A 27,219-nucleotide genomic window follows, 5' to 3' on the forward strand; every position below is an offset into this window, starting at 1 on the left:
AGCAGCGCTCTTATCGGCTCGTCGGCTCGGCAGGCAAACAGTCTCTCCTCGAGCAGACGACGCGGTCGCGGCACCGTCTATTACGAGCAAGAAAAAAATATTTTCTTTGTTTGCACGCTCCTTTCTTTCTCGGAATTATTATTATTATTATTATTATTATTATTTTAATTATGTCCACGTCTCGTCATTGCGCTTCTAACCTGCGCAAGTGTCTCGGTGTGCCTGAATTGTGTCTATCCTGCATCGGCTTCGACGACGCGCCACTCCCTGTTCTTCTTTAGTGCGAACAAGTATAGCTTTTATAACCTGGTCCTGTTCCACGCCTTCGTCGTATTTGCCTGGGATATTGCAGCTTGGGAAGCGCGTCGGTTCTTCGGCATCTGTCGCCGACGTGCCCGACTTTTGCGTGGTTGCCAAATTCCTCTCGCCTAGCAAAACGTTTTCCGTCTTCTCTGCACTACTTCACTGTCATGTAAGTGAAACCACTCATCGATACTTTTCTCTGCACATACGTGCACTTCATTTCAGCGGGCACTTTGTTTATAACTTGCAAGTAGGAGCGGATTTGTTTGATTAACTTTTCTGCAGTGCCGGTAGTGCGTGTTGGAAGGAAAAATTGTCTGAATTTGGAACCTGGAATGTCACAAAATGCATGCTTTTTAATGCGCAAGCATTCGAGGGCTACTTCCCTCGGAAGCCTGTTCGTTCGTCTGTCTGTAACAAGTGACACGATGTGCTCCATATATATACATGGAGTCCTAAGGGGGTATATAGAAGAATGCCTTATGACTACCAATGACTACTGACATTTATGATTATGACGATATATATTGATATAAAAGTAATTTTTATTGTGTGTTTGTCTGCGTTACTAACTGAAGATTGCTTAAATCATCCATAACCTTCACAGCACTGGTTTTGAGGCGGGACCACGCATTTTTTGAATGTGCTGAAGACGCTTAACAGGAGCTAGCTTATATCCACATAGTGCAAAGTGAAAAGTACTAGCAAGTCAAAATTAACAAGTCTTTCATTCCATGCACGTGATATTTGTAGTATTCATACATGGACGCAGAGTATGTTTCCCCCTGTTTACTGAACATTTTCGTTGCATCACCTTCTTTCTCTTTCCGGTTTCTGGCAAAAAAACTTTTAAAATAGCAAGTAGAACCAAAAATAGGTGCTAAATAGCGAGAAAATACGTGTTCTACAACTAATGTTGCGAGAGCGGATTCAGATAGTACCAGAAATTAGATGTAGAACGAATATATAGAGAGAAGCAAGGAGAGGCAGTGAGGTCAACCACACGCATGTCTGGTTTGCTACCCTGCACTGGAAAAAGGGGCTAAAAAGGCTGAAATAGAGAAAGAAGTGAAAACAGAGAGAGTGAGATAGGAAGCAATAGTTGCGCTTAAACGTGCGGAGCAAGTTTATATAAACGGTCGTAAAGACCTGTCGGCTTGAGGTGCTGTAGCAATGCACTCACTGCTAACTGCGCCAGCGACGCGCGACCACAGTTCAAGCACCTTCGCTTCTGCATATGTTCAAGCATACGTCGCCTTGAAGAATACAAGTCAACTTGTCGAAACGTTGGCTCCTGCTTTCAGCTTGTTCTCTTTTTGCTCATCGTCTTGAATTTCCATCTCCCGCCTTCGCCCTGTTTTCCCTCGTTTCTGAAAGTTAGCTTGAGTCTAGCCGGTTTAATTTTGCCCAGAGAAGGGAGCCCGAGACATTTTAGCGGGAGCACAGGCAGAGGAAGTGTTCGATATTTTCTTCGGTCCCACAAGTAGCACACATGTGGGTGTCATCCGTACTAGTTCAGTACAAGTGAGCTTTTGTAGATGCCATCCCAATCCAGACGTGGAGAGAGAGAGAGAGAGAAAAAATATTTTTTTATCATGATTTTGGGCGACTTCCTCGCAGGGTGGAGCCCTTAGTTCAGGGCCCCATTGGCTCGCGCCACTCCGCGTGCCCGCCGGATCAGCCGTCGCTGCTCTTGCGGGTCTGAGCTGGTCAGCGCAGTCTCCCAGGAGGAAGGTGAAGGTGAAGGAATAGGGGAGTAGCCCGGAGGGTGTGGGCACTCCCAGGTGCAATGATATACTGTGGGCTTTGCTCCACAATAGGGACAGTATGAGGGATAGTGTGTGGGGTGGAAGAGGTGAAGATAAAAGAGGCAGGGAAATGAATTAGTTTGAAGCTGTCGCCACGCGACGGCATCTTCTCGATTAAGGGAATTATGTGGTGGAGGGAAGTGTCTCCTGGTATCTCTGTAACATTGTAGAGTTTCAGTGTAGTTCAGTGGTTCTGTCGGTGCGTCGTCTGGTTTGGACAGCTCTTCCAATGGCGCCCGGTTAGCGAGCTCTCGGGCTACCGCATTAGCGCGTTCATTACCATGGAGAGAGGCGTGTCCAGGTGTCCAGACGATACGCACCCTGTGTAACGCTGAGGGGTGTAATGATTTAAGGATGCGGTGTGTGTAGGGTGTCACCCTCCATTGTGCCAAAGTCCTGAAGGCGGTCTGAGAATCAGTGACCACTGTGATAGGTCCATCCGGCGCCGGCACGGTTGAAGCGTGTACGATGGCTAGGGCAATAGCAGCCTCTTCCGCCGTGCCACTGTCCACAGTGTTGAGCGTGGCCGAAGCTCTCAGAATGTCTGCACTATCTAGTACGACTAGACATAGGGCACGTTTTTGTGGGTAGCGGGCCACGTCGGTGTATAGGACTGGAGTGTTTGATTTGTCATCGCCAAATAGGTGAGCCAGGGCTTGTGCTCTTGCCTTTCGTCGACCTTTATAACGGTCAGGGTGCATATTCCGGGGAATTAGGGCCACGTGAATTTTGTTGAGAATGCTAAGCGGAAGGAGTTTGCGGTTTTCCTGTTGTGGTTTTTTTGGTATTTGGTATCCTAGCCGGGATAGAATGTGGCACCCTTGCATTGTTCATTGCAGACGTTGCAATTGGCTGTTAAAATGACCTTCAACTAATTCGCGGATGGTGTTGTGCACACCGAGTCGTAGTAGGAGCTGCGTAGACGCATGTTGGGGTAGTCCCAGCGCTGCCTTTAGTGCCGTACGGAGGAGGGTGTCCATCTGGTGCATCTCAGTCTGAGTCAGATTATGATAGGGGAGGTGGTAGGTTAATCGGCTAATTATGAGGGCTTGCATGATTCGGAGTACGTCTTTTTCTTTCAGTCCTTGTCGGCGGTTTGTAATGCGCTTTATCACGTGCGTTATTTGGGTAACTTGTTGGTGGAGCACGTGTAGGGTATGTGTGGCCTTCCCGTTGTGTTGTATGTGAAGTCCTAGTACACGTAGTCTGTCTACCCTTGGAATAACGTTGCCATTGAGATGCAATGTGATGGCTGGTGGAATATCGGCCTTCTTCCGTTTTTTGAGTACAAGCAGGAGCTCCGACTTCTCAGCTGCGCATGTGAGTCCTCCGGCTGTTGCATAATCTTGAACTATATTTACGGCTTCCTTTAGTGCGTCTTGAATGGCGCCGTCTGACCATGTGGTCACCCAGATTGTAATATCATCGGCGTACAGGGCGTGCTGCACGTTCGGAAGTTTGTCGAGGAGCGGTGGTAGCTTTGCCATCGCCACGTTGAACAGGATGGGTGAGAGAACCGAATCCTGGGGAGTCCCTCTGCCGGAAAGTTTTATGATATCCGACCGAATATCACCTAGGCCGATGATGGCTGTTCGGTCAGATAAAAAGGCTCGGACATAACTATAGATGCGCTTTCCGCATCTGGAGAATGCAAGGAATGCAACGAATACAGTCCGCACTATAATCCACAAAGAACAAATGAATGATGACGCGCTCCTCCAGACGTGGAATGTCGCATCGTAGCAACAAATTCTTGATGGCAGCTGCAGCTTTAAAGATGCATTTATGACGCTTGGAAAGACTAGGAGATGATTAATAACTGTACTTGATACTTTGAGCCAGGAGGTAAAGCTTCATTCCAGCGTCTGTTAGGGCTTTTATATTGTGATAATAACGTATAAACAGTTGTTCGCTGTAACCTGTCGGCGTCAATTTTCAAATATGTATGGTTACCCAAAGGAACCGGGCAGAAAATTAGCATCTTATTAATCCCTGGTAACGCAAGTAACTGGTGCAAATTTTAACAACTGCTGGAGTTCTTCGCGCCGAAGTCCCGATCTGATTATGAGGCACGCCGCAGTTGGGGACCCCTGAATAATTTGGGCCACCTGGGATTCTTTAACTGATACCTAAATTTAAGTACACAAGCACAGCAAACTCTGAACTACTTATCTGGTGACGTGAAACCTTGCGCGCTTTGATGTTTTTCGCGATAGAAAATACGGCACTTATCTGTTAGAATTCACACAATGAGAATCCGCAGCCGTTATCTAAAGCTTGTGAATTAGCCGCTCTCACGACTATAAGCACTATCGCCAAATCGCTTTTATAGAGCCCTGTGGCATCCTTTCAGCAATGCATATGCTTGGTTTTCTAAGTTCTTAATTAGCGCTGTTGCGCTTAATGGAGAACTGACTGACATACGCTTTTATTTTGTTGATCTTTGATAAACCGACAATCCCTCTTCTACTTTTCTTTGCAAACAGTCTCCTTTAAAAAAGTTCGTTGCAACGAAAAGCGATCGCCCATAATTTTTAAGCAACGTCAAAACAACCCTTCAAAGTAAACCTAAAAATGAAATGAATAACTACAAATCACGCTAAACTTAGGAAAATGGCGAACGAAAAAAAAAAGCGAGTGGCCCACGGCGGCATTAAAGAAAAGCAAAAAGTCAGCCACCTCAAACGATTTCTAAAGCAAAAATACAAAAGAAATAAACCGTGAGGTAAAATTAGAATTGCAAACTAACACGGAAATTGGGGGGACCGTTGAGGAAACAAATAAAAATAAAACTGAGAGAAAGGTACACAATGCGCATACGCTATATTTTAGTATAGCCTAAATCTTGCGCAAAATGTTAGGTTAAGAAAGAGCAGCACAGCAGAGAGCGCCGCCTTCTGCGTTCGCCCTTTGAGCACCAGTACAAAGTAACGAGTATAGTTGTGAAGTTGACTTCAGACATCCGCTGTTACTTCCGCTGTTCTTCACGGCGGGTGTTCGCCAACATGTGTGCTTACATTTGCAAAGACTGCTTCGTTCGGGCTGTTCCCGTTGCTTTTCCTTAACGCTCGCACGCAGACTGTTGTTAGGCGCGCTAGAATACAGCAAGCGTGGTGCTCTGGTCTTCTTCCACGCTCACGCGATGTATCTGGACGTAACTATTCTCTGGAACAAAGCCAGTTCCAACGGCCCCGTCCTTCTTTGCGGCGGCAGCCACGCCTGAGTCGGCGTCGCCACTGCAGCTGCACCGCCTCGCGGCCATGGCAAACATCGTTCGTTTGTGTTCGGCTTTTCGACAGCGCCCGGCTTCGTTTCAGTCCCCTGCATGCGGCACATTGTGATACGTCGTGCTTAGTTTTTGGGGCACGAGGAACGAGGGTTCTTGAGGTCTTTAAATCTTGCACTCTTGAACAGTGTAAACGCAAACGCGAAATCCCGAAACAAATCCACATACATACATACATACATACATACATACATACATACATACATACATACATACATACATACATACATACATACATACATACACACACACACACACACACATACATACATACATACATACATACATACATACATACATACATACATACATACATACATACATACATACATACATACATACATACATACATACATACATACATACATACATACATACATACATACATACATACATACATACATACATACATACATACATACATACATACATACATACATACATACATACATACATACATACATACATACACACACACATACATACATACATACATACATACATACATACACACACACACACACACGCGCGCGCGCACGTGTGTGTGTGTGTGTGTGTGTGTGTGTGTGTGTGTGTGTGTGTGTGAGAGAGAGAGAGAGAAAGAAGACTACTTTCGTCATTTCCGAGCTTGTCGACTGCGTCAGTTTTTCTTCTTGTTTCTTTCCAGTACTGTCTTACTTTTTTCCCCGTGCGACTTCTGATATTGAGATAAGATAATAAGATAACCATGCAGCTTCAAGGTAAAAGCACAAATTATCAAATACAATGGCTAATGAGGTGCGCCTTTATTTGATTAGCCTATCTGTAGTTCATCTACTTTCATTATTAACTTTATCACCATCTTCGCAACATTTCCTTCGTGCAGTTGACCCGTTTCATTCGCGATTCCACTGAGTTGCTAACAAGACGTCCTGCTCTTTGGCAAACATCCGGTCTTCAGCGCCGTTCTTCAAACTGGCTGAGGGGATATAAACTGCGAAGCTCGCTCACAAAGAGGCTAATAACAAATCAATAAGCTAAGATAAATTCACATTCACAGCAGTGCGATCTGGCTTTAAATATATGAGATTACATCGCTGTATAGTCAAGTGTCCGACGAAAACTCTGGTGAGGAAACATACTGGTGTCAAAAAACATGCAGTCGTCAAAAATAAAAGAAAAATAGAGAACATGACGTTTAGAGCCCTGTACGGGTCCCTTGATCATAATGAAGATATAAGCATGGGCGCGCGAATATTTATGGGGAGGTGGCGCAGAGTACGGGTATATATCTCGGGAAGATTACCCTGCATCCTGTTTATCGTGCGTCTAGCTGGTTGAATGTAGTATGATTCTAAAAGCAAACGGGCAGATAAGTGTTTCTCTTTTGCGTGATGGCTGCCGAGTCCCAGTCAATGCTGTGTCCGGTTAGTTCGCGATGTTCAGCCAGAGCGTTCGCGGCTGTGTGGTCCTTGGCGACCTCGTTCATGTGTTGTTTCAAGCGCCGTTTAATATTTCCGCTCTCGCCGATGTACGACACGTCACACTCCTTGCATGGTCTCCTGTCGATCATGCACTCCCGAGTAGTCCATGTGCTTCAAAGGGTCTTTGCGCGAACCACCTGTTAAAAATTATGGGATTTTATGTGCCAAAACCACTTTCTGATTATGAGGAACGCCGTAGTGGAGGACTCCGGAAATTTTGACCACCTGGAGTTCTTTAACGTGCACCCAAATCTAAGTACACGGGTGTGTTCGCATTTCGCCCCCATCGAAATGCGGCCGCCGTGGCCGGGATTCGATCCCGCGACCTCGTGCTCAGCAGCCTAACACCATAGCCACTGAGCAACCACGGTAGGTGGAACCACCTGTTGGCCAAGGTTTCGGGAAGGCACGTGTACTTATCATTAGGTGCACGTTAAAGAACCCCAGGTGGTCCAAATTATTTTAGAGCATGCCCCCTCCTCCCTACAACGTGCCTCATAATGAAATCGGGGTTTTGGCACGTAAAACCTCATAATTGTCTTACTCTTTAATAATAAGTCGCCCTGAACGCCTCCACATGGCAGATAAATCATCCGGCTGAGCACCACCACAAAAACACGCAGACATTCGGTTTATATGTTTCTCTAAACATTAATTCGTTTGCGGAAGCAACAGATTAAACAAATAACTGATGTTTCCTGGAATAATCATCGAAATCACGTGTCGCTGTGAGCGACGTCACAGCACTTCCGGGCACGTAGGCACACTTGGGTGATAGACGTCGACGCTGCGGTTGGGAGTGCGGCGCCCGGGAGGAGAAGGGCAGAATACGTTTGGTTTGAAATTTGAGCTCTTTCCTCGGCGCTTAGGGATGTAAAACTTAGCATAAACAATCGTTAGCACGCATTTTATGCACTGCGCTTGTCAGCTAAAGATAGCCAGACATGGCCAGGGGCCCTTTAAGGCTAAAACAACCCTATGAACACGTTGTGCAATGCCTTATCGGGCTCTCGGGCTACTTCTACAAGAAGAACGCTAGCTCAAGCACAGTGCATGCATGATAAATCCGGACGCACGATTCGAAGCTCCGTCGTTCATCTTCGAGTTGCAGAAAACGTTTTGCAGCTTTGGTATATCTGACTTTCACTTTTCATTTTTTTTTGTTTTCCTTCGCTGCAGGCCTTCTGCACTTACCCTCCTAGTAGCGGCCTGGCTACTAGCGATAAGCCGTGTGGGTTCGAATGACCCGGTGCCTGACCTCTGCAATCTCATTGACCAGCCCATGTACTGTCGTTGCGACGCCAGGGATGCGGACGAAGTGACCGACGTCACGTGTTACGTAGGACGAAAGCTGCCGGATGACCATGTTGTTTTTCGATCGTTCGAACGGCAACCGAGTGTCACTTCTGTAGCATTCACTGCCTTCGGCAGCGACTATAAGCTCGACTTTGTCCCGACGTTGGCTTTGCTCCACACACCGCACGTGGAGCGGCTGAAGGTCTCCCAAGCCGAGCTCGGGGATGTCAAGCCTCACTCGTTCCACAACCTCTCGCGTCTCGCCGTGCTCTCACTGGACTCGAACGAGATTACGAGCTTGGACGCCGAGTCCATCGCGGACATTCCCCGCCTCAAGAAGCTCGAGCTCGGAGACAACAAGCTGAGGAGGCTGCGCGCCGGCTCCCTGAAGAACCTGCCCTCCCTCACGCATCTCTTCCTCGAGCGCAACCAGCTGGAGGTGGTCGACGACGGCGCCTTCGAGGACCTGGGCGCCCTGCGCGAGCTGGAGCTGAGCGACAACGCCATCGAGAAGCTGAGCGAGCAGAGCTTCCGCGGCCTGGGGCGCGTCGCGAGGCTCGACCTGTTCCGCAACAAGCTGACGCGCCTCGAGGCCCGCGTGTTCGGCGGCATGCCCCAGCTGGCCGAGCTGGACCTCAAGTACAACGCGCTGTCCGAGGTCGACCCGCTGGCCTTCGAAGGGCTGCCGCAGCTGACGGTTCTATACATGTCGTACAACCGACTGCGCGTGCTGCCCGCGCACATGTTCCGCGGGGCTCCCAACCTGGTGTCCGTGGACCTGTCGCAGAACCAGCTGCTCACGCTTACCTGGAGGACGGTCCAGGACCTGGCGAAAATCGACGCCGAGTCCTTCGACATGAGCCTCACCGGTGAGACGGGGCAACCTCTTCCAGTTTATGGGATTTTCTTTCTTCGATGCATTGATTCGCTCAGTGGTTATTCTGACAGTATAATGTTGATAATGAGCGCATACATATGGATGTAGATATAAACAAATAAGTTCCTGAAAATGCTCACATAGGGGAAGTTTTACGAAAGAGAAAACTGGCAGCCACTCCAAAATAGCACTAAGCTGCAAAGGAAACACACACGGTTCTCCCAGAAAGTTTCGCAGTTGAATAAAAATTTGTTCTGGTTTGGGGGATCGAAGCCGAACCCAATGCCTTTTTGGGGCTAGCACATGATAGCTCGATGCCAATTAGCCCAGACTTTGCGGCAGCTTGAACCCGAATTTAACTCGAACCCTTTTATACGCACTCACTCACGCACGCACGCACGCACGCACGCACGCACGCACGCACGCACGCACGCGTATGTTATTTTTGGTAGTTGAAACAAGATACCGCACGACTCCATAGCTTCCAAAGTATTAAGCGAGCCTTACTTTCCAATAAGTTTACTGGTGGTTCGTGTGCAAGAGCTTTCTGATTCTTTAATCGTTCCAAATAGCGTGTTTGTGCCGGGCAGCACGTATGCCAACGAGAACGCGAGCCGCAACGCGCAGCGGTAGTGCACGAGAAAATTTCGCCCTCGTGCTCTTGACCTTGAGAGCACACGGAGACCCTGCATGCGTGAGACCCGACCCGCGGAACAGCGGGGAGGTGTATACAAACTCCGTCCGATACGGCAACCCCATCCCCACGGTGAGCCGGCACGCGTGTGGGCTTAGGCGAGCCTATACACAATGCACCCGTGCCGACAGATTGGTTCCTGTCGCCGTGCTTTCCAAAGGCAAGCGCTAGCACATGAGATAGGCTAGCCTCCTTTCCGTGGTGGACGGGCTCTCTATAACCGGCGCAATCCTTCTAGGCGCAACAACCAATATAGAAACCCCAGGCGGTGTTCCGTGCTCTTTCTTACTATTCGCGGCGTGTACAGCGAGTTAGCCCGATCAAGTAAGACCAGAATCTGCACGCTGCGAATGCGAAAAGCACGCGAAAGCAGCAAAACGTTTTCTGAGACGTACTGTGCTTCTATTTTCTGCGCCTGCGCCCGGCTGTATATACAGCACTGCCTCTCCTTTACTGCCACGTCCTGCATATACAGGGTGTGTGGCAGAGCTGTGTGGGGCCTGCCGATATAACACGCAGTCGGCTACGCGCGCTGGCGTGTTCGAACACGAGTAGTCATTTCGGTATAGCCTCCAAGCTATTACGTGTGTTATTGGCCACGACGCAACGAGAGAGCGTGACTTCCCCCCGCCGAATATGTTTACGCCGCGTGGGTCTGGCAGCAAAGCTCGCCGCATCGTTTTCTCAGGCAGTCTAAACAAAAGAATAATCGGGGCTTCATGACTCAGCTGCTCCTAATGTCGGCTGTCGCGTCCGATCTCCCTTTAGCTCAGCCTTGCTTCGTTTTCTCTTGCTTGTGCGATCCTTTGGTTAAGTATTGTTCTTTGTTCTTGATGCAGTTATCTTCTTCAGTTTGTTCCGTCTCTTGAATGCCTTGTGCGATCAACTAATAGAACCATAATTGCAGCTTCTTGCGCATCGCCAGTCACAAGGCTAGCACAAACAGGGCCCACACTGTTGGCTCCTCCTGCGTGCCTTATTTCTTGACTAAAGAAAATATGTCTCCAAGTGCGCGCTATAACCTCTGGGGAGTTTTCTTTTTGTTTTTTGTACTGCCAAGCTTCCGCCTACATCTTGATTTACTTTACTTGATACTCCTGCCATCTTCTCGACGTCTATCGTGTCCCATGCATGTCTCTGTCGAGAACAGAACCACACCTCCAGACTGACAAGTATATATACACAATGCGTCCGCTGGCATTGTTCGTTTCTCGACTTGTTTGCTTTCACGCTGCCTGCACCACGTTGTAATCTTGTTATACTGCATGAAACATACTTTCACCTCATTGTGAACAGTTTCAGGTGAAGAAATAGCCAATTCCATGAAAGACGTTTACGAATAGAAAGAATATACAAAAAAATTCAAAGGAATGTCTGCGAAATACAACAAAAGTCATCTCCTTTACGGAAAGCGAAGAAAAAAATTGCAGCTTCGCCCATAATGCAAAGCAGTGACGCTAAAGCAGGCGCAATATTCTGCACGGTAAGTTTCGCCCTGTTTTGTGCGACAGTGGCGCGCTGGGCATAGAGTGCGCTTAAGTTAAGCTGCATCGGAGGATATGGCATCGGTGCGCGCACACACATATATCGGAGACTAGAAATTGTGCGCTTACGTATACCTAGCTGGCGTTGTTCAATAATTGTGAAACCAAAATTACTTGTGTCCGTGAACTATTAATGAGGAGTTCGGGATGATTATTGAATTTAAAGGAGGAAGAAAAAAAGACACGTGATAACCATGAGAGTGACCATGCAGTTGGTGACGAACAAGGAAAAGAACAAACTACGGGAATACGAAACTCGCTAACAAGGTATCTGATGCGCCACCGTCATTATAATTATACAATTAAAACCACGTTCGTGCAGTCATGTTAGTCACCGAGGTTGCCCCGTGTCATGACATGCAAGACGCGTCATGATGCAACCTTCAGTGTTTGCCGCGTAAGAGTGCTTTAAAGTGCACAGATACTGAAGTCATACCTTTAGTCTAACACAACACTGGTTACCTGTTCTACGCTTACATGGATTGTCCATGTGCACTTCATATTCTTACTCTCTTTCATTGTAATTTTTTTTATCTCGTGTGGAAGCATTACTTTAGCTTCGGTAGGCGTGACATGAAAAAATAACACTGATTTGCTGGTTAGTTCTGACGTACAATCGGCTGTTAAGCTTATGGGGCACAGGGGACAATAAGCCAAATTTCCGTGAATTCTGGCCCGAAGGAATCGAATTATTGTTCAATTTTTAGCAGTCTTTGCGAGCAAGCTACTCGGTTATCAATTTAATTAGTCGCATGACGCATAGACAGAGCGGAAATTTACGCTTGTCGTGGGACCCGCGTCTCGCATAAGCTTTTGTAGCCGCCTGTGTACCACAGCTACAGGAACGCAACGAAGGACGCCGTAGTCGAGGGCTTCCAGTTAATTCGGTCACTTATGGCTCCTCAGCCTGTCACAAAATGCCAGTACAGACGCACCTTTGCAATGTGTCCTCAATGCAACGCGGCCGCCGATCTCGCGTTCTGCAGTCGCACGCCACAGCGCGTGATCTATACCACTGCCGCTGTCTGACGATATCGTGGGCTACTCTTTCTTTGAGTGTTTTTCTTGTCATTTGGTCTTTTCTGCCTTCTGGCTTTCTTTGCCGTGGTGCAGTTTTCTTATTCTTTTTAACCGTTGAAAATTATTGATACATCAGAACGTCATTTAACTGATACCGTTTTCCTCGCCTAGACCGCGGGTGCACTCAGCATCTGCAGTAGCAAATGCGGAAGACACTTTCAGAGATGAGAGCCTTGCAAGATGTCGCTCTCGTCTTGCACTTTTCCGAGCGTGAAAAAGGACGAACAATCCGCACAGCGTCCACTTTCCAGAGGAAGCTGCGCTGATTTCGATAAGATGGATGAAATGGGCAAACGCAATCCGTCAAAATCGCGCGGGGCCAAGCAGAGCACTCACAATGTGTTTCCCATATACGTTCGGGCAAACGTTTTGTTTGTTTAATCTGCGCCATCTTGGAAAGCCCCGTTTCCTCTCAGTTGTTCGCAATGCTTTGATTTCTCTCCCGATTCTAGCTTTCTTCTGCTCAACTTTTGCTCGGTGCCATCGCTTCGATAACGCGTTCCCTGCTCCAACAACGTTCCCAAGTCCCAACTTCTGTGACTGCCGCTATAGCGGTAGGTTTCCAGAGAGCACAAACGGTGCATCGCTGGGACGCTTATAATTTCGTTCGAGCGAGCACTTGAGATAATACACACCGTATCTACTTCAGTAATGTACAGATCCACGGCTCAGGCAATCACAGGCGGCGGTTGTTATGAGGGTAACAGAACATGACGGGACACAGGCGTCCTTGGTTGACCTCCCTGTCTTTCACTCTTTGTTTCTCTCTCTCTCCCCCTCTCTCTCTCTCTCTCTCTCTCTCTCTCCTAATAGCGCTGCATGGCGAAGCAAGCATTGCTCAACCGCCAGCCCTCTCATCTGCCAGCTACTTCTTTCCCTAATAAAATAATTCACAGTCAAAAGGCACAGCCCTGAAGGCCTAAGGCTCTGCGCACGGACACAGTTTGAACGGTACTAGTGAAATTATGATTAGAGTTTAGTTACATTTTAAAGAGGAAGAAAAAGTAAAAGAACCTGACGACGATTCGGCGCCCCAGCTCAGAGCCAGTACAGTCATAACTGGCAGCAATGTACGAACGTGCAAGAAAAAAAAATGCTGTCTGAAATATGTTGTCCTCTCATTACAATTACACTTCAGGACAACGCAACGGGACGTAATTACGAAATACTGTCAAAAACGAACCATGTGCTCTTGAAGAACGCGCATAATACACCACTACTTTTTGATTCGAAAACATCAAATAGCCCAGTGAGCCAAAAGGCCAGCATCTGTAGCAGCGAAATGGCCCCTAAATTCCCATTGACTGCGACGCCACGTCCCACGCGCGCCTCGACGTATCAGAGCGGGCGAAACCAGCTGCCACGCCCGGGTGTGGCGTGAGGGCGTCACCGCGAAGCCACGTACGTCACCCTCGCTCTCGAAAGCCTGTGTTATCCACGCTTTCCTTGTCCGCGCAAGCCCTCGCCTGTGTTCTAACTTCGCCTCCCCGGTAATCGCTATAAAAAATTAATGTATAAAAAAAGCAGAATAAATTCGAAAGGAATAACGTTGGCGGTAGTGAGTGTTGAAGCTACGACCCCACGCTGAGAAGCCGAGTGTCCACTGGGCTAAAACGAAGGCGAGTTCACTCTGCGTGATGACATAGTGCTACTTCGACCGAAATTTTCATTTCCAAGCCCGGCGTGAGGAAAGCGTTGACGTCCATCACAGCGGCTTGCTCAGGAGCGTCCTGGTTAGATTATACGGCAGTCGGGCGAGGTAGCATGACGTCACGGACCGAAGTGCACCGGCCTTGCGCTATCTAGGAGGCGTTGGCCGAGCGTCTTAACGCGTTCGCTTGCCCGTGAGGAGTTCATAACTGGAAGAACCGCTCACTAGCGTTCAAATGGGCATTAAGGCCTTCGTATTCCCAGCTGATAAGAAGCGCTCACGTATCATCAGATTTTTGTCCACCAGGTATTAGACATAAAATTTCGCAGTGACATCAAACAGCTTTACCGAGATTAATGAAAACCTAGTTATAACCCCATTTCAATTAGCCGCAATAATTGTATATTCGTCCACGATTCTTCACCATTGGCAATAGCAATTTAATTGTGCGCAGATTGCATAACACAGTAGAGACACAGAGATTACTTTCTCAGCAAAGCGTCGAAACAGAACCCGCGTCAGCGTCTCAGCAGGCGGCTTTCTCTTTTCACCTTTGGCCAACTACTGCGCTCATCGACGTTCGCAGAAGAGTGTCAGCGACACTACGGGTAGTACCTTGTTTCTGTCAGCAGTGAAAAAAAAAACTCGGATTTAAGAAAAGAACGGAGAAAGCGAACACATGAAAGCGACGGGCGCTGATTTTATCTGAATTCGTTTTTGACCATATACTGCAACCGCAAGTTGCCTGATGTTGTTCGAGCTACAGAACAGGAAAAAACTGTGACCTCCAGAAGTACGTAAACAAATATGCATATAACAGAGTACACCTCAATACTCTATCACAAAAATTCTGCAGTACCTATAGCATAATTACGCGCCCGTTGGTATACTGTCAAAGGTCGCTGTCAGAAAACGCCCGCCTGACGGGCAACGGCTGCGTCATTTGGCCTCGTAAATGTTGCATTGTGGAGCGCACACTGTCCGTGGAATGACAGTATAACGCTGATCAGAAGCAAACGTTTGTTTCGGTTGGCTTCGTGGTTACGGAAGCAACTTAACATAAACAAAGAAAGCCAATGACGCAGCCTACAATTTGTGCTTGTTAGCTTCCTAAATCTGCGCGGCCCCATTCCGTCGTTAAATTTGTATTTATTTAGATCTGGTGTGGCTCTGTCCGCTTAGTTGCCATTTCTTCAACGAATCTATTGATCCGTAATTACTATTCTGCCACCAATATTAAGAAGAAGACAAAAATTTTTAGAAGTTCCGTTTCGCCATCTTCAGTTTCCCTTCATTTAACTAGCCATTCTCTGCTTTGGGATACCCGCCGAGGTTTCTCAGTGCCTATGGTGTTGGGCTGCTGAGCACGAGGTCACGGGATCGAATCCCGGCCACGGCGGCCGCTTTTCGATGGGCGCGAAATGCCAAAACACCCGTGTACTTAGATTTAGGTGCACGTTAAAGAACCCCAGGTGGCCCAAATTTCCGGAGTCCTCCACTACGGCGTGCCTCATAATCAGAAAGTGGTTTTGGCACGTGAAACCCCATATGGGATATGCTTGCCTGAAGCAATGCGAGTACCATGCTAAATTTTCGAAAACGTGCTTTCTTTTTCAGTGCTTGTAACATTTTTTTCTTAAGGTTGTCACTGGAAAACGTTCTTACCCATATTTAATATCGTAAGTTTCTCTTTAATTTATGAAATATTAAATAATTTAAACTCATTTTAGAACAGCCTGCTTCCTCACCAGTTCCGCGCATGGACACGAGAGCAAGAACCAAGCGCGACGCGTTCCCGTCGTGATGCCTTGTCAAGTTGACGAAGAGCGATGAAGAACTGCCGTTAAGGGTGCTCTACTTACTTGGCGCAAAAGGTTCTTTCTTTGTTCTTGGAACGTTTATTATTTATCCTATTATTACACGTCGGCAACGTAGTGCCACCCACTGGAGTATTCAGAGTGACAGGGAGTACAAGTTATAATCTACTGCCACTGTGCCGGAACTACGAGGAACAGAGCGACATTGTGCCCGATACCGCAGACTGAAGTTTCTGTAAGCGTCGTGCACCTGCGAATTCTGAAAACCGCCAAATTAACTAGGCGCATCACTGCGCCACATAAGCGAAGGTCACGAACTTGCCCGCGCACACCGTCTTGGCCGCCGCGTCTCTTTCACCCTTCTTTCAATTCCCTCTCCCTCTTGTGCAGAGCGGTTGAGGTGTCCTCATCTGAGAGACTGTTACTGCGCTGCACTTTACCCCATGTTTTTCCTTCCCAAACCAAGAATCTCTATCTCTCTCTCTCTCTCTTTCCCCCGACGAGTACCTCGACTGGTCGGGGCTCTCGGCAAGACTATAGGAAATTTCTACTAAGACGGATGGCCTAACGGCCCTCCCGCCACCTCGGTCTTCCTGATTCGCCACTACTTCGCTTCTACTGGGCCACCGGTACGGTCTTACTCCAGCCTACTCCTCCGGTCGAACCCACTTGGCCCTCCCTGCTGGGCTGCTCTGATGCTGCTAGGACGACCTTCTACCTTTCTCCCTCCTACCCTCTCTCTCTTTTAATCCCATCTCCCCACCCTGCTGGCGCTGAGCCGTGCTCCCGCATGGGTTTCAGAAAATAGTGCTAGCCTTTCCTCCTTCTCCACAAGAACCACTTCTCTCTCTTTCTGTTTTCTTTTTCTTTACACATACTGTCAATCCCAATGGTGATTATAACAGGAGGGCGAACAATCAAGGAAATAGAAAATGTATACAAAGTCAATGGCGGCATTGCAAAGAAGTGCAGTGATTAGGCCGGCATGAATAGGACGGTTTCTATTAATGTAGAGAGTAATACAATAGTCAAAGCTGTAACATAACCAAAGGCTATAATTGAGCCGGGAAAACATTACAAGACCAAGGACCTCGAAGAGAGAATATGGCATTTAAGCTTCAGCGAGGCACAAAATTTCTCACGATAACCCCACTGACCCTGAGAGGGCGTGATTGGAGAATGATTTGTTTATTAAACGAAAAATTATGGAAATGAGCTACTACGCGTTTCGCAGCAGTAAAGTGCTGATTTCTTAAACATAGCATTATATGAAATGAGAAACCGGCATAAGGGGAACGTGGCCATGAATTCAATGATGGAGACATGCCTTTACATCCATACTTCGCGATGGCAGTATAAAATCTATATTAAACATATTCTGTAGAAGCATATAATGTCTTAATAGAATAATCAATGAGAAATGAAAACTTTGGATACAATGATAAGCTTTGTTATCAAAATCAATGCGGTAATGGAAAATGGCTTCTGATTACCCCTGCGTCGATAAATATATGCAATAATCAAGTCAGGGTCCGACTTCTTGCGTCCATCAATTGCCTAAGTTACATATGCGCAATTGGAGCTTCAGTTGCTTTGAACGTTGAAGACTTGGGAAAGCTAAATAAAATTGCTGCAACGGAAGACGCATACGCTTTTGTATAATGCGACATTAACTGTTTTGATGCAGTGTTAATTCTCTCAGGTTAGGTTCATTAACAAAAGCACTGAATTTGTGCCATATGACACTGCTACTCCTCGTAGTTTGTGCTCATTCGTGCGTACGTGTATCGTTTCTTTTTTTTTTACCTTAATTTTAATCAAAATTACTGTCGTATGACAAAAAGTAGCAAAGCAATAATGTTTACGTAATTGAGCTGCTTTCTTTAAAATCGCAACGAAACAAAACGATTTCAAAACGATAATGTTTACGTAATTAAGCTGTATTCTTTAAAATCAGAACGAAACAAAACGATTTCTGTCCAGCATATCCCACCACGTGAGCGGAAGCGCCAAGAAAGTTTGTCCATTCTATATTTCGTTTATTTTGCTTTTATTCTATTTTTATTTTTTTCTGTACGCTACGTTTATCTCTCGGCTGCTTGTGATTGATTCAGCGAACATTTTCGCGCACAAGAACGTAGTTTGCAAATTTAATTTTCGAATATTTGCCCCGTTTTATATTTAATTTTGCAAGTTACTTTCCCTCCTGCTAAATCTAGGTTTCCTTAACAATATTAAGTTACACAATACGAAATTTCACGAAAGTGTGCGAGAGTGTAACAATATTAAGTTACAGTGTACGAAGCACATGCAACAATACTAAAAGGCTCAGTAAAAATGAAACACTGCTCAGCAGCTCACTAGTGGAAGAAGAAAAAACGTTCGCGTGTCTTTTACCGAGTCATGCATGAGCAAAGGAATTAACCTTTCAAGAAACACCAACGAACATCCCGAAATGAAGTTGCACCTGCGAAGTGCGTTTTTAAAGGATTGTTTTTTTATCCATTTGGCGGGAAAATGTCGACATCATTATGGGAGAAAAAGCAGCCAGAACTCAGTGTGACGTCGCAGATTTAAATGTGCTTTCTCGTATTACAACCGTCCGTTTAGCCGCATGATAAGTTCTCGAAAAGTTCCTATATTAAGCATTCAGTTCTCTCAGAATCGAGCTCATAACTTTTCTTTGCGATAAACTATACCTGTGTCGACGTTATCAGAATCTATGACGTCATGTAAAACTGCTGCGGGAACATCGGGACGGCATCTCCCACTCATCTTTTGTTTCTTTATTTTTTTATAAAATTTTTGCGTTCTTTTATGCGGCAAAACAACGATATCATTATGATCACGCCGTGGTGGGGGACTCCGGATTAATTTTGTCCCTCTGGCGTTCTTTAACGTACACCCAATGTACGGTGCACTGGCGTTCTTCGTATTTCGACCTTATCGAAATGCAACCACAGCGGCCGGAACCAGCGGCCGGGATTCGATCCCGCGCACTATAAGGCTTAGCAGCGCAACACCAAAGCCACTATACGCCACCACGGCGTGCTTCTCCCCCCCCCCCCCCCCCCTCCCTCCTTTTTTTGCGTTTTGTGCCTCACTAAACCCTCCTCTCGAGGTAAAATTGGCTTTTTTGCAATATATATTCAAGATTAGTAAAGCTCAAGCCACTGTTCTTCGTTAGCGTCCCTTTAGACAGCCCGAACAGCGCTTGTCATCACCTATGCTGTTCGGCTGGCTGGGGAAAAATGAACTGAGCTGGTGCTCGTCCCTCATAAATGTGTAGAAACGGTTGCGTAAATTGATGTGATATAATATGAGTGCAGTATCGTGCCAGCCTTGTCGTTACTATCATTCCGCTAACTAATCTCGTTGCAGGTAAACACCCCCCCCCCCCTTTATACTGTACTATGCGATGTCTTTTCGGTTGCTTGGGAAGAAAATACCGACGTCCACTTCCTGGCGCGGCCGCTGCCGGCTTCTTGAGTTTCGTCGCACGACGCGATCCCTCTCGCAAGCAAGGCGCGCGCAGGTCGCTCAACCCCCGCTGCGCATTTCTCTTCGCAGGGAGGTGTTTCCACAGGTGTTCAGCAAGACAGAAATAAGGAAGGACAGACTGATCGAGTTGCTTTTTGCTTGACGCAAACTCAAACAGGCGTGTTGCGTCTACCTACACGGCGCCCCATCGTCCATCTAGATATTCCTCGTCCTAGCCTAGCTCTCTCGCTGTACCGCTTGCTATTCAACCGCACCATGTGCCTGCCAACGCATTTTCGCCTCCCTTCCTGCGGAAGCGAGGGCACTTTGCTCTCGAGCACGCGGAGCACGTGGCTGAAGGCTGTGCGCGGAGACACGTGGACGTGTAGCGACGTCGGGGAAAACGCAATTTTCCCTCCGGAAAGCACTGTCGCGCGCAGCTCTATGCTCTGCGATGCCGGCTAATGCAACCGCCATCGCTGGGTTCTTTTTCTTTTCTCTTTTTTCTTTTTAAAATCTTGATGACATCGCGGGTGCTTTGTAAAGTTCACAGTTGATTCGCGGGTATAGATGATGAAAACGTTCGTGTTTTACTTTAGAAACTAAAATGAAATTCTGGGGTTTCACCTGCCAAACACTACGGCACGGTTATGAGGCACACCGCAGTGACAGATCCCGGTTTAATTTCTACCCCTGCGGTTCTTTAACGAGCACGCAGTGCACGGGCATCTTTGCATTTCGCCTCCATCGAAATGCGGCCGCCGCGTCGGGGATCTGCTCCCGCGTCCTCGGGCTTCGCATCGCAACGTCAAAGCCGCTACGCCACCACAGCGGGTCGTGTTCTATCCACGATTAAGGGCAACCTTCCCCTCGGGGACAACTGCAATTTTCGTGTTTAAATTTTGACAAAAGACACGTGGAACGCAGAAGATGATTTTATAAGATAACCACTGAAGCGAATTGTATGAAAAATGAATGTATTTGAGAGAGAAAGTTCCATGCTACCGACTTGTGTGAGCAACCTACTTTTTAGTTAAGGCCTCAAATATTCATTCATTCATTCATTCATTCATTACATACCTGCATCGGACATGCGGGCATTACAGCAGGGGGGATTATATATTAAAGTAAGAAACAAGTGATCACATACATAAAGCGCGATAAAACGCATCATTGGTTTCAATATTAACAATGTCAGGTGAAAGAGCATTCCATTCCCTTATAGATTGAACAAAACCAGAATACCTAAGGACGTCACCCCTGAAAGAAAATCTTGGTCTTTCAGCGCATGGTCGCGTCTCAACGACGTATAAGTAGGCGACTTAATATATCTTTCTCTATCAATGACTGTTTTTGAATAATAAACACCGTCACCCGCCGTGGTTGCTCAGTGGCTATGGTGTTGGGCTGCTGAGCACGAAGTCGCCGGATCGAATCCCCACCACGGCGGCCGCATTTCGATGGGGGCGAAATGCGAAAACACCCGTGTACTTAGATTTAGGTGCACGTTAAGGAACCCCAGGTGGTCGAAATTTCCGGAGTCCTCAACTACGGCGCGCCTCATAATCAGAAAGTGGTTTTGGCACGTTAAACCCCGTAAAAAAAATAAACAGCGTGAAAAAATTCCATCGTCAGACTTTTTCGCCTGGGTTTTAATGCTTGCCACGATAATTTAATTTTACTTTCTGTCACACCTAGAGAGACAGAGAGAGAGAGAGAGGAAAGGGGAAAGGCAGGGAGGTTAACCAGAGAAAAAAAAATCCGGTTGGCTACCCTACGCTGGGGAGAGAGTGATTGTGATTGTGTGTCTATGCTCCTTCCTTTCCTTATCTCTACTTTGTTTCCACTTTACCTCCTGTCACACCTAATTTTCTACTATAGTTATTAGGAACAAACCTAGCTGCTCTATTCTTCACTCTTTCAGGCTATTCCGTGAGATCAGCCGTGTACGGATCACAACAAATACAACCGTAATCAAGTAAACTACGAACATAAGTGAAGTACGATTGCTCTTTTAATTTATTCGGTAACTGACTGAAGTTACGCCGGAGGAATCCCAATGAACGCATTGCCTTATTCTTAATATGCGTAATCTGCCTGTTCCATCTTAAGTCAGACGTCATTAAAATTCCTAAATATTTGTATTCGTCAAGCTTCTTTAATGCCATATTATTCAAGGTATAAGCGCATCACTGAAATACGCGCTTCTTTGGAAAGGTGACGTGAACACATTTTTAAACATTTAGTGACATTACCCACGTATTGCACCATGTTCCTATAAGGTCTCAGTCAGTCTGTAATGACGAAATGTCACTTGCGTCGTCTCTGACTCTATAAATGACACAGTCATCCGCAAACATCCTAAATGAAGACGTAAAGTTACATTCAATATCATTAATAAAGAGTAGAAATAAAAGGGAGAATAAAACAATGGTAGGTTTAAAAATAATCTAAACGCAGTGACTCTGACCGTAAACAGAGGCCGCACATATTAAGCGGCATTTTTTGGATCATCTAAGAGAGGCAAATATAATGTATTAGTTTAAATCTAAGGTGAACTTAGTATATCGTTTACGAAAGTTTCGCAGACGTCTCACAGGTGCTAAATCTTTCAGAGCAGTATACAATACATAAATTTCGTCCTGTTTGTACAGCCCCGATATATACAATGTTATCGTTCTTATTAACAAGCTACTAAATTGTAAAATCAACGCTTCATTTCACTGGATTTTTCCAATTTTCGGCTGTTCTTGTGAATAAATGATGGCACAACCAAAATGTTTACTGGTAATGTAGGTAGATTTCCTACCGTACTAAACTTTAAAAAGAAAGAACGTCAATAAAGTATAGACTCCGCCGATACTGAGCAAAGCAATTTCTCCGTTTCCACATATCCAGCTAGAGCTATCGAGGTGAAAATCAGTCATACTTACAATGCATACAACAAGGTGTGACGCACGACCTCATTGTCTATTCTTGATCTAAGGAGTCTTTGTACTCGTTATCATCACGATGGTTTTATTTGTCGCTATGCCTTGCATAGGCACGGTAAAAGCAAATACCCTGCGACCGTCAAAATATACCGTGACCCCCCAAAAAAGCTAAGATTTGACGCATCTCTAGCGGTTAAGGGTAAACAGAAGATAGTAAAAGAAAAAAATGCAAAACTCAGTATGTTCTGTTCTTTTCCTTAATGAAGTGTTAAAAACGCATCAGACATCAAAATGTCAGCTAGCCCAGCTATCTGCCATCCGAATGACACTTCTGTGCATAACACTGCTAAAGAAAAATACTGCACAAGTTCCCTAGTGGGACGTATCAGATAATGACTAAGCGTTATTTCCACTCGCTCATCTTGCACCCAAAAAAATGAATGATTGAGTGGCCGAGTTCGGCAGACCATGGCTCAGTGTCAAGGATGACGTAATGTCCTGCAAGTATTGCAATGACCTGTTGCAACTACCTAATTGGCGAAACTAATTAGTTGGTATTAATCTTACTAGACAAGTTAAATCGTAAATAATCTGAATAAGGGTTAGATAATATAATATAAATTAATCTTCAGTACCATTATTAATCTTCACTTGACTTATATAATCGTAATTAATCTCAATCAGGATTAAGCCATCATAATTACCTTTAATTATTCTGAACTAATCAGGATCAAGCCAATGACAATTAGTCGACATTAACCGTAATTGCTCTTGAGTGGGGTAAACAATTTAAGCTAAATTAAATTTAATTAACTATGTTGTTAATTATTAGTACTTCTGAGTAATTCGTAATTGATTATTCTCTATTCATTGTTTTACTCTTAAATAATCTGAAGGAGTCTTGTTCAGGCTTAATTACATTTTTCGTAAATAATCATCTTTTATTAACCCTAATAACTCTTAATACCTCTTCAGGACTCAATGTATACATGTATAGTCCTAATCATAAATATCAGTAATCATCATAGCCATAAGGCATTCTCATAAACAATGTCTTTTTTTTAGCTGCACCAAATATTTAAAATGAGAAAAATATAAATCATGGTAACGTTATGTTTACCATTCGAGTGTACGGATTGGCAGCCTCTAGATACAGAGTAATTTCCACAATTAACTTTTTATTTATTAGCAATAGGTGTCTACAGCAAATGAGTACTTTGGGGGCCGTCCTCGACACCACCTTGTCCAACGATCAAATTTTGAATAGCGGAGTTCACGTGGGAATTACGCGAACAATTAGTTCCCCTTAGCAGGCTCCTTGAAACCAAAACTGGCTGGAAAAAGAGCGTCTGTCCGTCGATGTCGTCCCCCCCCTCCCCCTTCTACCTTTCGTCACGTCTCCGAGGTCACCGCCGGCCCGGCCCAGCGAGCAGCTCGCATTATCTACTTGCTGTCTACGGCGTTGGCCTAACGCTTCAGTGCCGGCGGGCCGCCAAATTTGCTTCGTCATTCCGTTGGGAGCCACGTTGCCGCTGTATATATCACCGACTCCACTCTTTGGACGTTTATATATCAGTCTGTAGCGTCAACCATATGGTATTCGTTTTTTCTTTCCCTTCACTCGGTGAGTTATGTTCCTATCTGTTTTAGTTTACGCGTTTTTATTTACACGACTCGCACGCGCGCGTTTGGGGCAGCTCTCCCGAAGAAAGTGAATTTTGACTAAACGTCGTTCTCATCAAAAAGCCTGAAACGGCATTTCGTTGGTGGAAGTGGACACGTGGCGCCCAACAGAATGACGAAGTAAATTTGACAGCCCGCCGACATTAAAGCGCTAGGCCAACGCCGCAGACAGCAAGGAGATAACGCACGCTGCTCGCGGCGCCGGACCGGCGCTGACCTCGAAGACGTGACGAAAGGCGGGGGGGGGGGGGCAGGGGGGGGGCGGAAGAAGCGACTTCGATGACACAGAGGCTCTTTTTCCAGCCAGATTTCAGGGAGCCTGCCAAGGGGCACTGATTGTTCGCGTAATTTCCACGTCAACTCCGCTGTTCCAAATTTGATCGTTGGGATAGGTAGTGTCGAGGACAGGCCCCAAAGTACTCATTCGCTGTAGTCACCTATTATAGATAATTAGAAAGTTAATTACCGTAAATTCACTAACTACGCACGTAAGTGCGGAAATTGCTCTATATCTAGAGGTTGCCAATCCGTACACTCGAATGGTAAACATAAGGTTACCGTGATTTATACTTTTCTAATTTTAAAAATTTGGGGCAGCTAGAAAAAGACACCCTGTATGTATACCCATAGAGCCCCATATATGCTTGTGTAACGCACCGTGGCACGCGTCATAGACGGACGGACAGACGGACAAACGGATCCGCAAATTTCCGAGGGCAGCAGCCCTAGAATGATTACGCATTAGAACCACTATTCCATTAGTTTCGCTAACTTTGATTCGCGAGCAGTCTTTGAAGTGTCGAACATCTACCGCGCACTTTCCGGAGGTTGCAATTCGCTCATCGAGTTATCACCCAAAATTGCTCAACTCGACGCAGACCGAAGCTGACTGCTTGTGAAAGCACCATTGTATCTGCGCCAGGCTAAACCCAGTCAATTCCTCAGCAGGTCGTCACGCAGTTCATTGTCGATACGCAAGAATATAGTTATGTTATGCAGTGCCTCCGCAATAGCGCTGTTCGTTTACTGGATATTGTCCCGTTGCAGTGTCGGTGAAGAACCAGACAGTGCCAGAACTGTGAGTTAGGAATCTAACTCTTTATTTGACGAACTTGTGCCCAGAAAGACAAACAACCCTCAAATCGCAGCGATAGCGGTGAGCACAGTCACCAAATCTGAAATGGCATGCCAAGCCCACGTGCTAGTTATGCATGTATCACGCTACATGGGCTGCAAAATAATCGCTCGTCCTGGTTCACATTCGAGAATGTACCACAGCATTCGCGTCGCGCGCACATGCAATCTGAGTAGACACGACTCTCTTGCTACAGAATCCGCGACAAAATTAAAGAATTTTCGGTTTTAGTATATAGGCGCGTCCTAATTGCGCCGGACGATAGCTCGAAAGCAGTGATAGTTTTGTGAAAACTGTCACTGATAAAAAGCAAAATAACATGCGCGTGACAACACGAGCATGCGTATTTGTACTTTGTACTGTAGCAGTAAAGAACTCTTACCGTTTGCCGACGATGCATTGCAGGCAACAAGTTCAGCTGCGACTGCCGGCTGGCCTGGATTCTGCACCTGGAGCGAGCCACGCGGCACGCCAAGTTCCGGAGAGAACTGCGCCACGTCAAGTGCGATTTCGATGACGCCACTGCGGCCAACGCGACCGGCGGCAGCAAAGTGGTCCGGCTGAGCCTCAAGCAGCTGGGATGCGCCGAGGACTACGAGCGCCCTGAATTAGGCGATCGACCTCTCTCGACTGACACTCCGGAGTCCGTGCTGCCTTCAGCGCACCCTTACGATAACGATTACGAAGACGTCAGCGATGACGAGGCAGACGGCGACGAAAGCGACGAGAACTCGCGCAATTTTTCGCTGTACGACAGGCAGCACTCGCGAGAAGAGATGCCTTCTGTAACAAAAGAAGTCGACGTCATCCTGAGTCAGCAGAAAGCTCTTGAGAAAGACACGACCGTGTCGTCGAATGGCCATAAGGGTGCTCACGGCACGGCTGCAGAAACTGTGCCGTGCGAGGCCATGACAGTGCGAATTTTCATTTTATTGTTCTCTGTCTGTGCACAAAACTTTTGCAGATGATAAGGTTTAAACTGGTTGTGTCTGTCTCTGCAAATTGTTTTCCTAAAAGACAAAATATAGTGCTTGGTGAAGACAGGGTCAGTATAACGTCGCGATTCCTCCCCCTCGATTGTGCGCCACATTTATCATCCACCGTTCGATGCCAACTAATCCCGTTGATAATGCGAACGGAGCGCCGCTCTGACCAGCGCAGCAAGGAATGGCATTGGAATTGTTACATTATCTCGGCCAGGATTCCACAGGCACCCCCCCCCTTATATTTTCTTACAATTTCATAAACTTCAGTTACTCCTTAATCGTGATCACAGAGCTTTCAAGGTACTTTCAAAAGCATTGATGAACGGCGTCACAGGCTTTGCGCTCTTCTTTGGGATAGGCATCATAAACACTTCAAGAAGCCATGTTCGATCTCGTATACCTGGTGACTAGCTGTTTTGAACTACCCATTGTTACATTTTCGGGGGCATACATTTCTTTTTCCGCTTGGGTTGCCACTCGGCATAACGTCAGTATGAAATTAAACATAAGCATGCGAGCCCGTTTCATAGAGATACTGCAATAGTGACTTATAAAATCTGTTGTCCCTAATCCAACTTTTGTAGTCTTCAGCTTGATCACTGTTCACTTTCACACCTTGGAAGTACACTTTCGCACATTGCCTTTGTCTCAGGGCACCTCCAAAGTAGATGGCGGGCATCCGCTACATAGGCAGGAGCAGAGCACTTCTGATTCGTCTTCGTGTGGTTGACCCCCAGCACAAGTGACGGCTGGTGTAAGAGCCGCCCCGGCCCGAAGTCACCGGAGAGAGACTTCCTCCACCCGAGAAAGATTGTGGGGAAGGGAGCAGACACGCGGGGGGATGAGGGCTCGCGGGTCATGCCGAAGGATGAATTTTCCGGCAATGAAAACGGAACGGAGGTCAGAGGGAAAGGACAGAGGAGTTACGCGTGTCGAGAAAGAGTGAACAAAGTGGTCCACAAGGTCACTCTTGTGGCCGTGACCATGCGCCTGCACCCAGTGGTAAGTAATGTTCACACGTGTAGAATTGGGCAGTTTGTGTACCTGCTCACAAATAGGCAGCGTTTTCGTTACTTGTTTGAGATGCTTAACTGCACCGAAGCTGTTAGTACAGATGTGGGCTTCGTTGATTTTAGGGAAGTTGACAAGGATTTCTATCGCATCGTGATAGCCTGCAGCTCAA

At 46.5% G+C, this 27,219-nt stretch overlaps 1 protein-coding gene across 1 annotated transcript; it reads left to right on the forward strand.

Annotated features, from left to right (window-relative positions):
- LOC135910053 (connectin-like) lies at nucleotides 1-26,611 on the forward strand. The gene is made up of 3 exons (XM_065442009.2): nucleotides 1-472; nucleotides 8,040-9,025; nucleotides 25,456-26,611. Coding segments are annotated over exons 1-3 (1,551 nt in total). The 5' UTR covers nucleotides 1-470; the 3' UTR covers nucleotides 26,019-26,611.
- The last annotated feature ends 608 nt before the right edge of the window (nucleotides 26,612-27,219 follow it).

The sequence above is a fragment of the Dermacentor albipictus genome, chromosome 4, assembly GCF_038994185.2.
Source record: "Dermacentor albipictus isolate Rhodes 1998 colony chromosome 4, USDA_Dalb.pri_finalv2, whole genome shotgun sequence".
In the NCBI taxonomy this organism is placed as follows: Eukaryota; Metazoa; Arthropoda; class Arachnida; order Ixodida; family Ixodidae; genus Dermacentor; species Dermacentor albipictus.

Excerpts from the sequence above, each read along its gene's own strand:
- LOC135910053 (XM_065442009.2), top strand. Across the intron at positions 9,026-25,455 it reads CTTCGACATGAGCCTCACCG|GCAACAAGTTCAGCTGCGAC; the intron begins GTGAGACGGGGC and ends GATGCATTGCAG.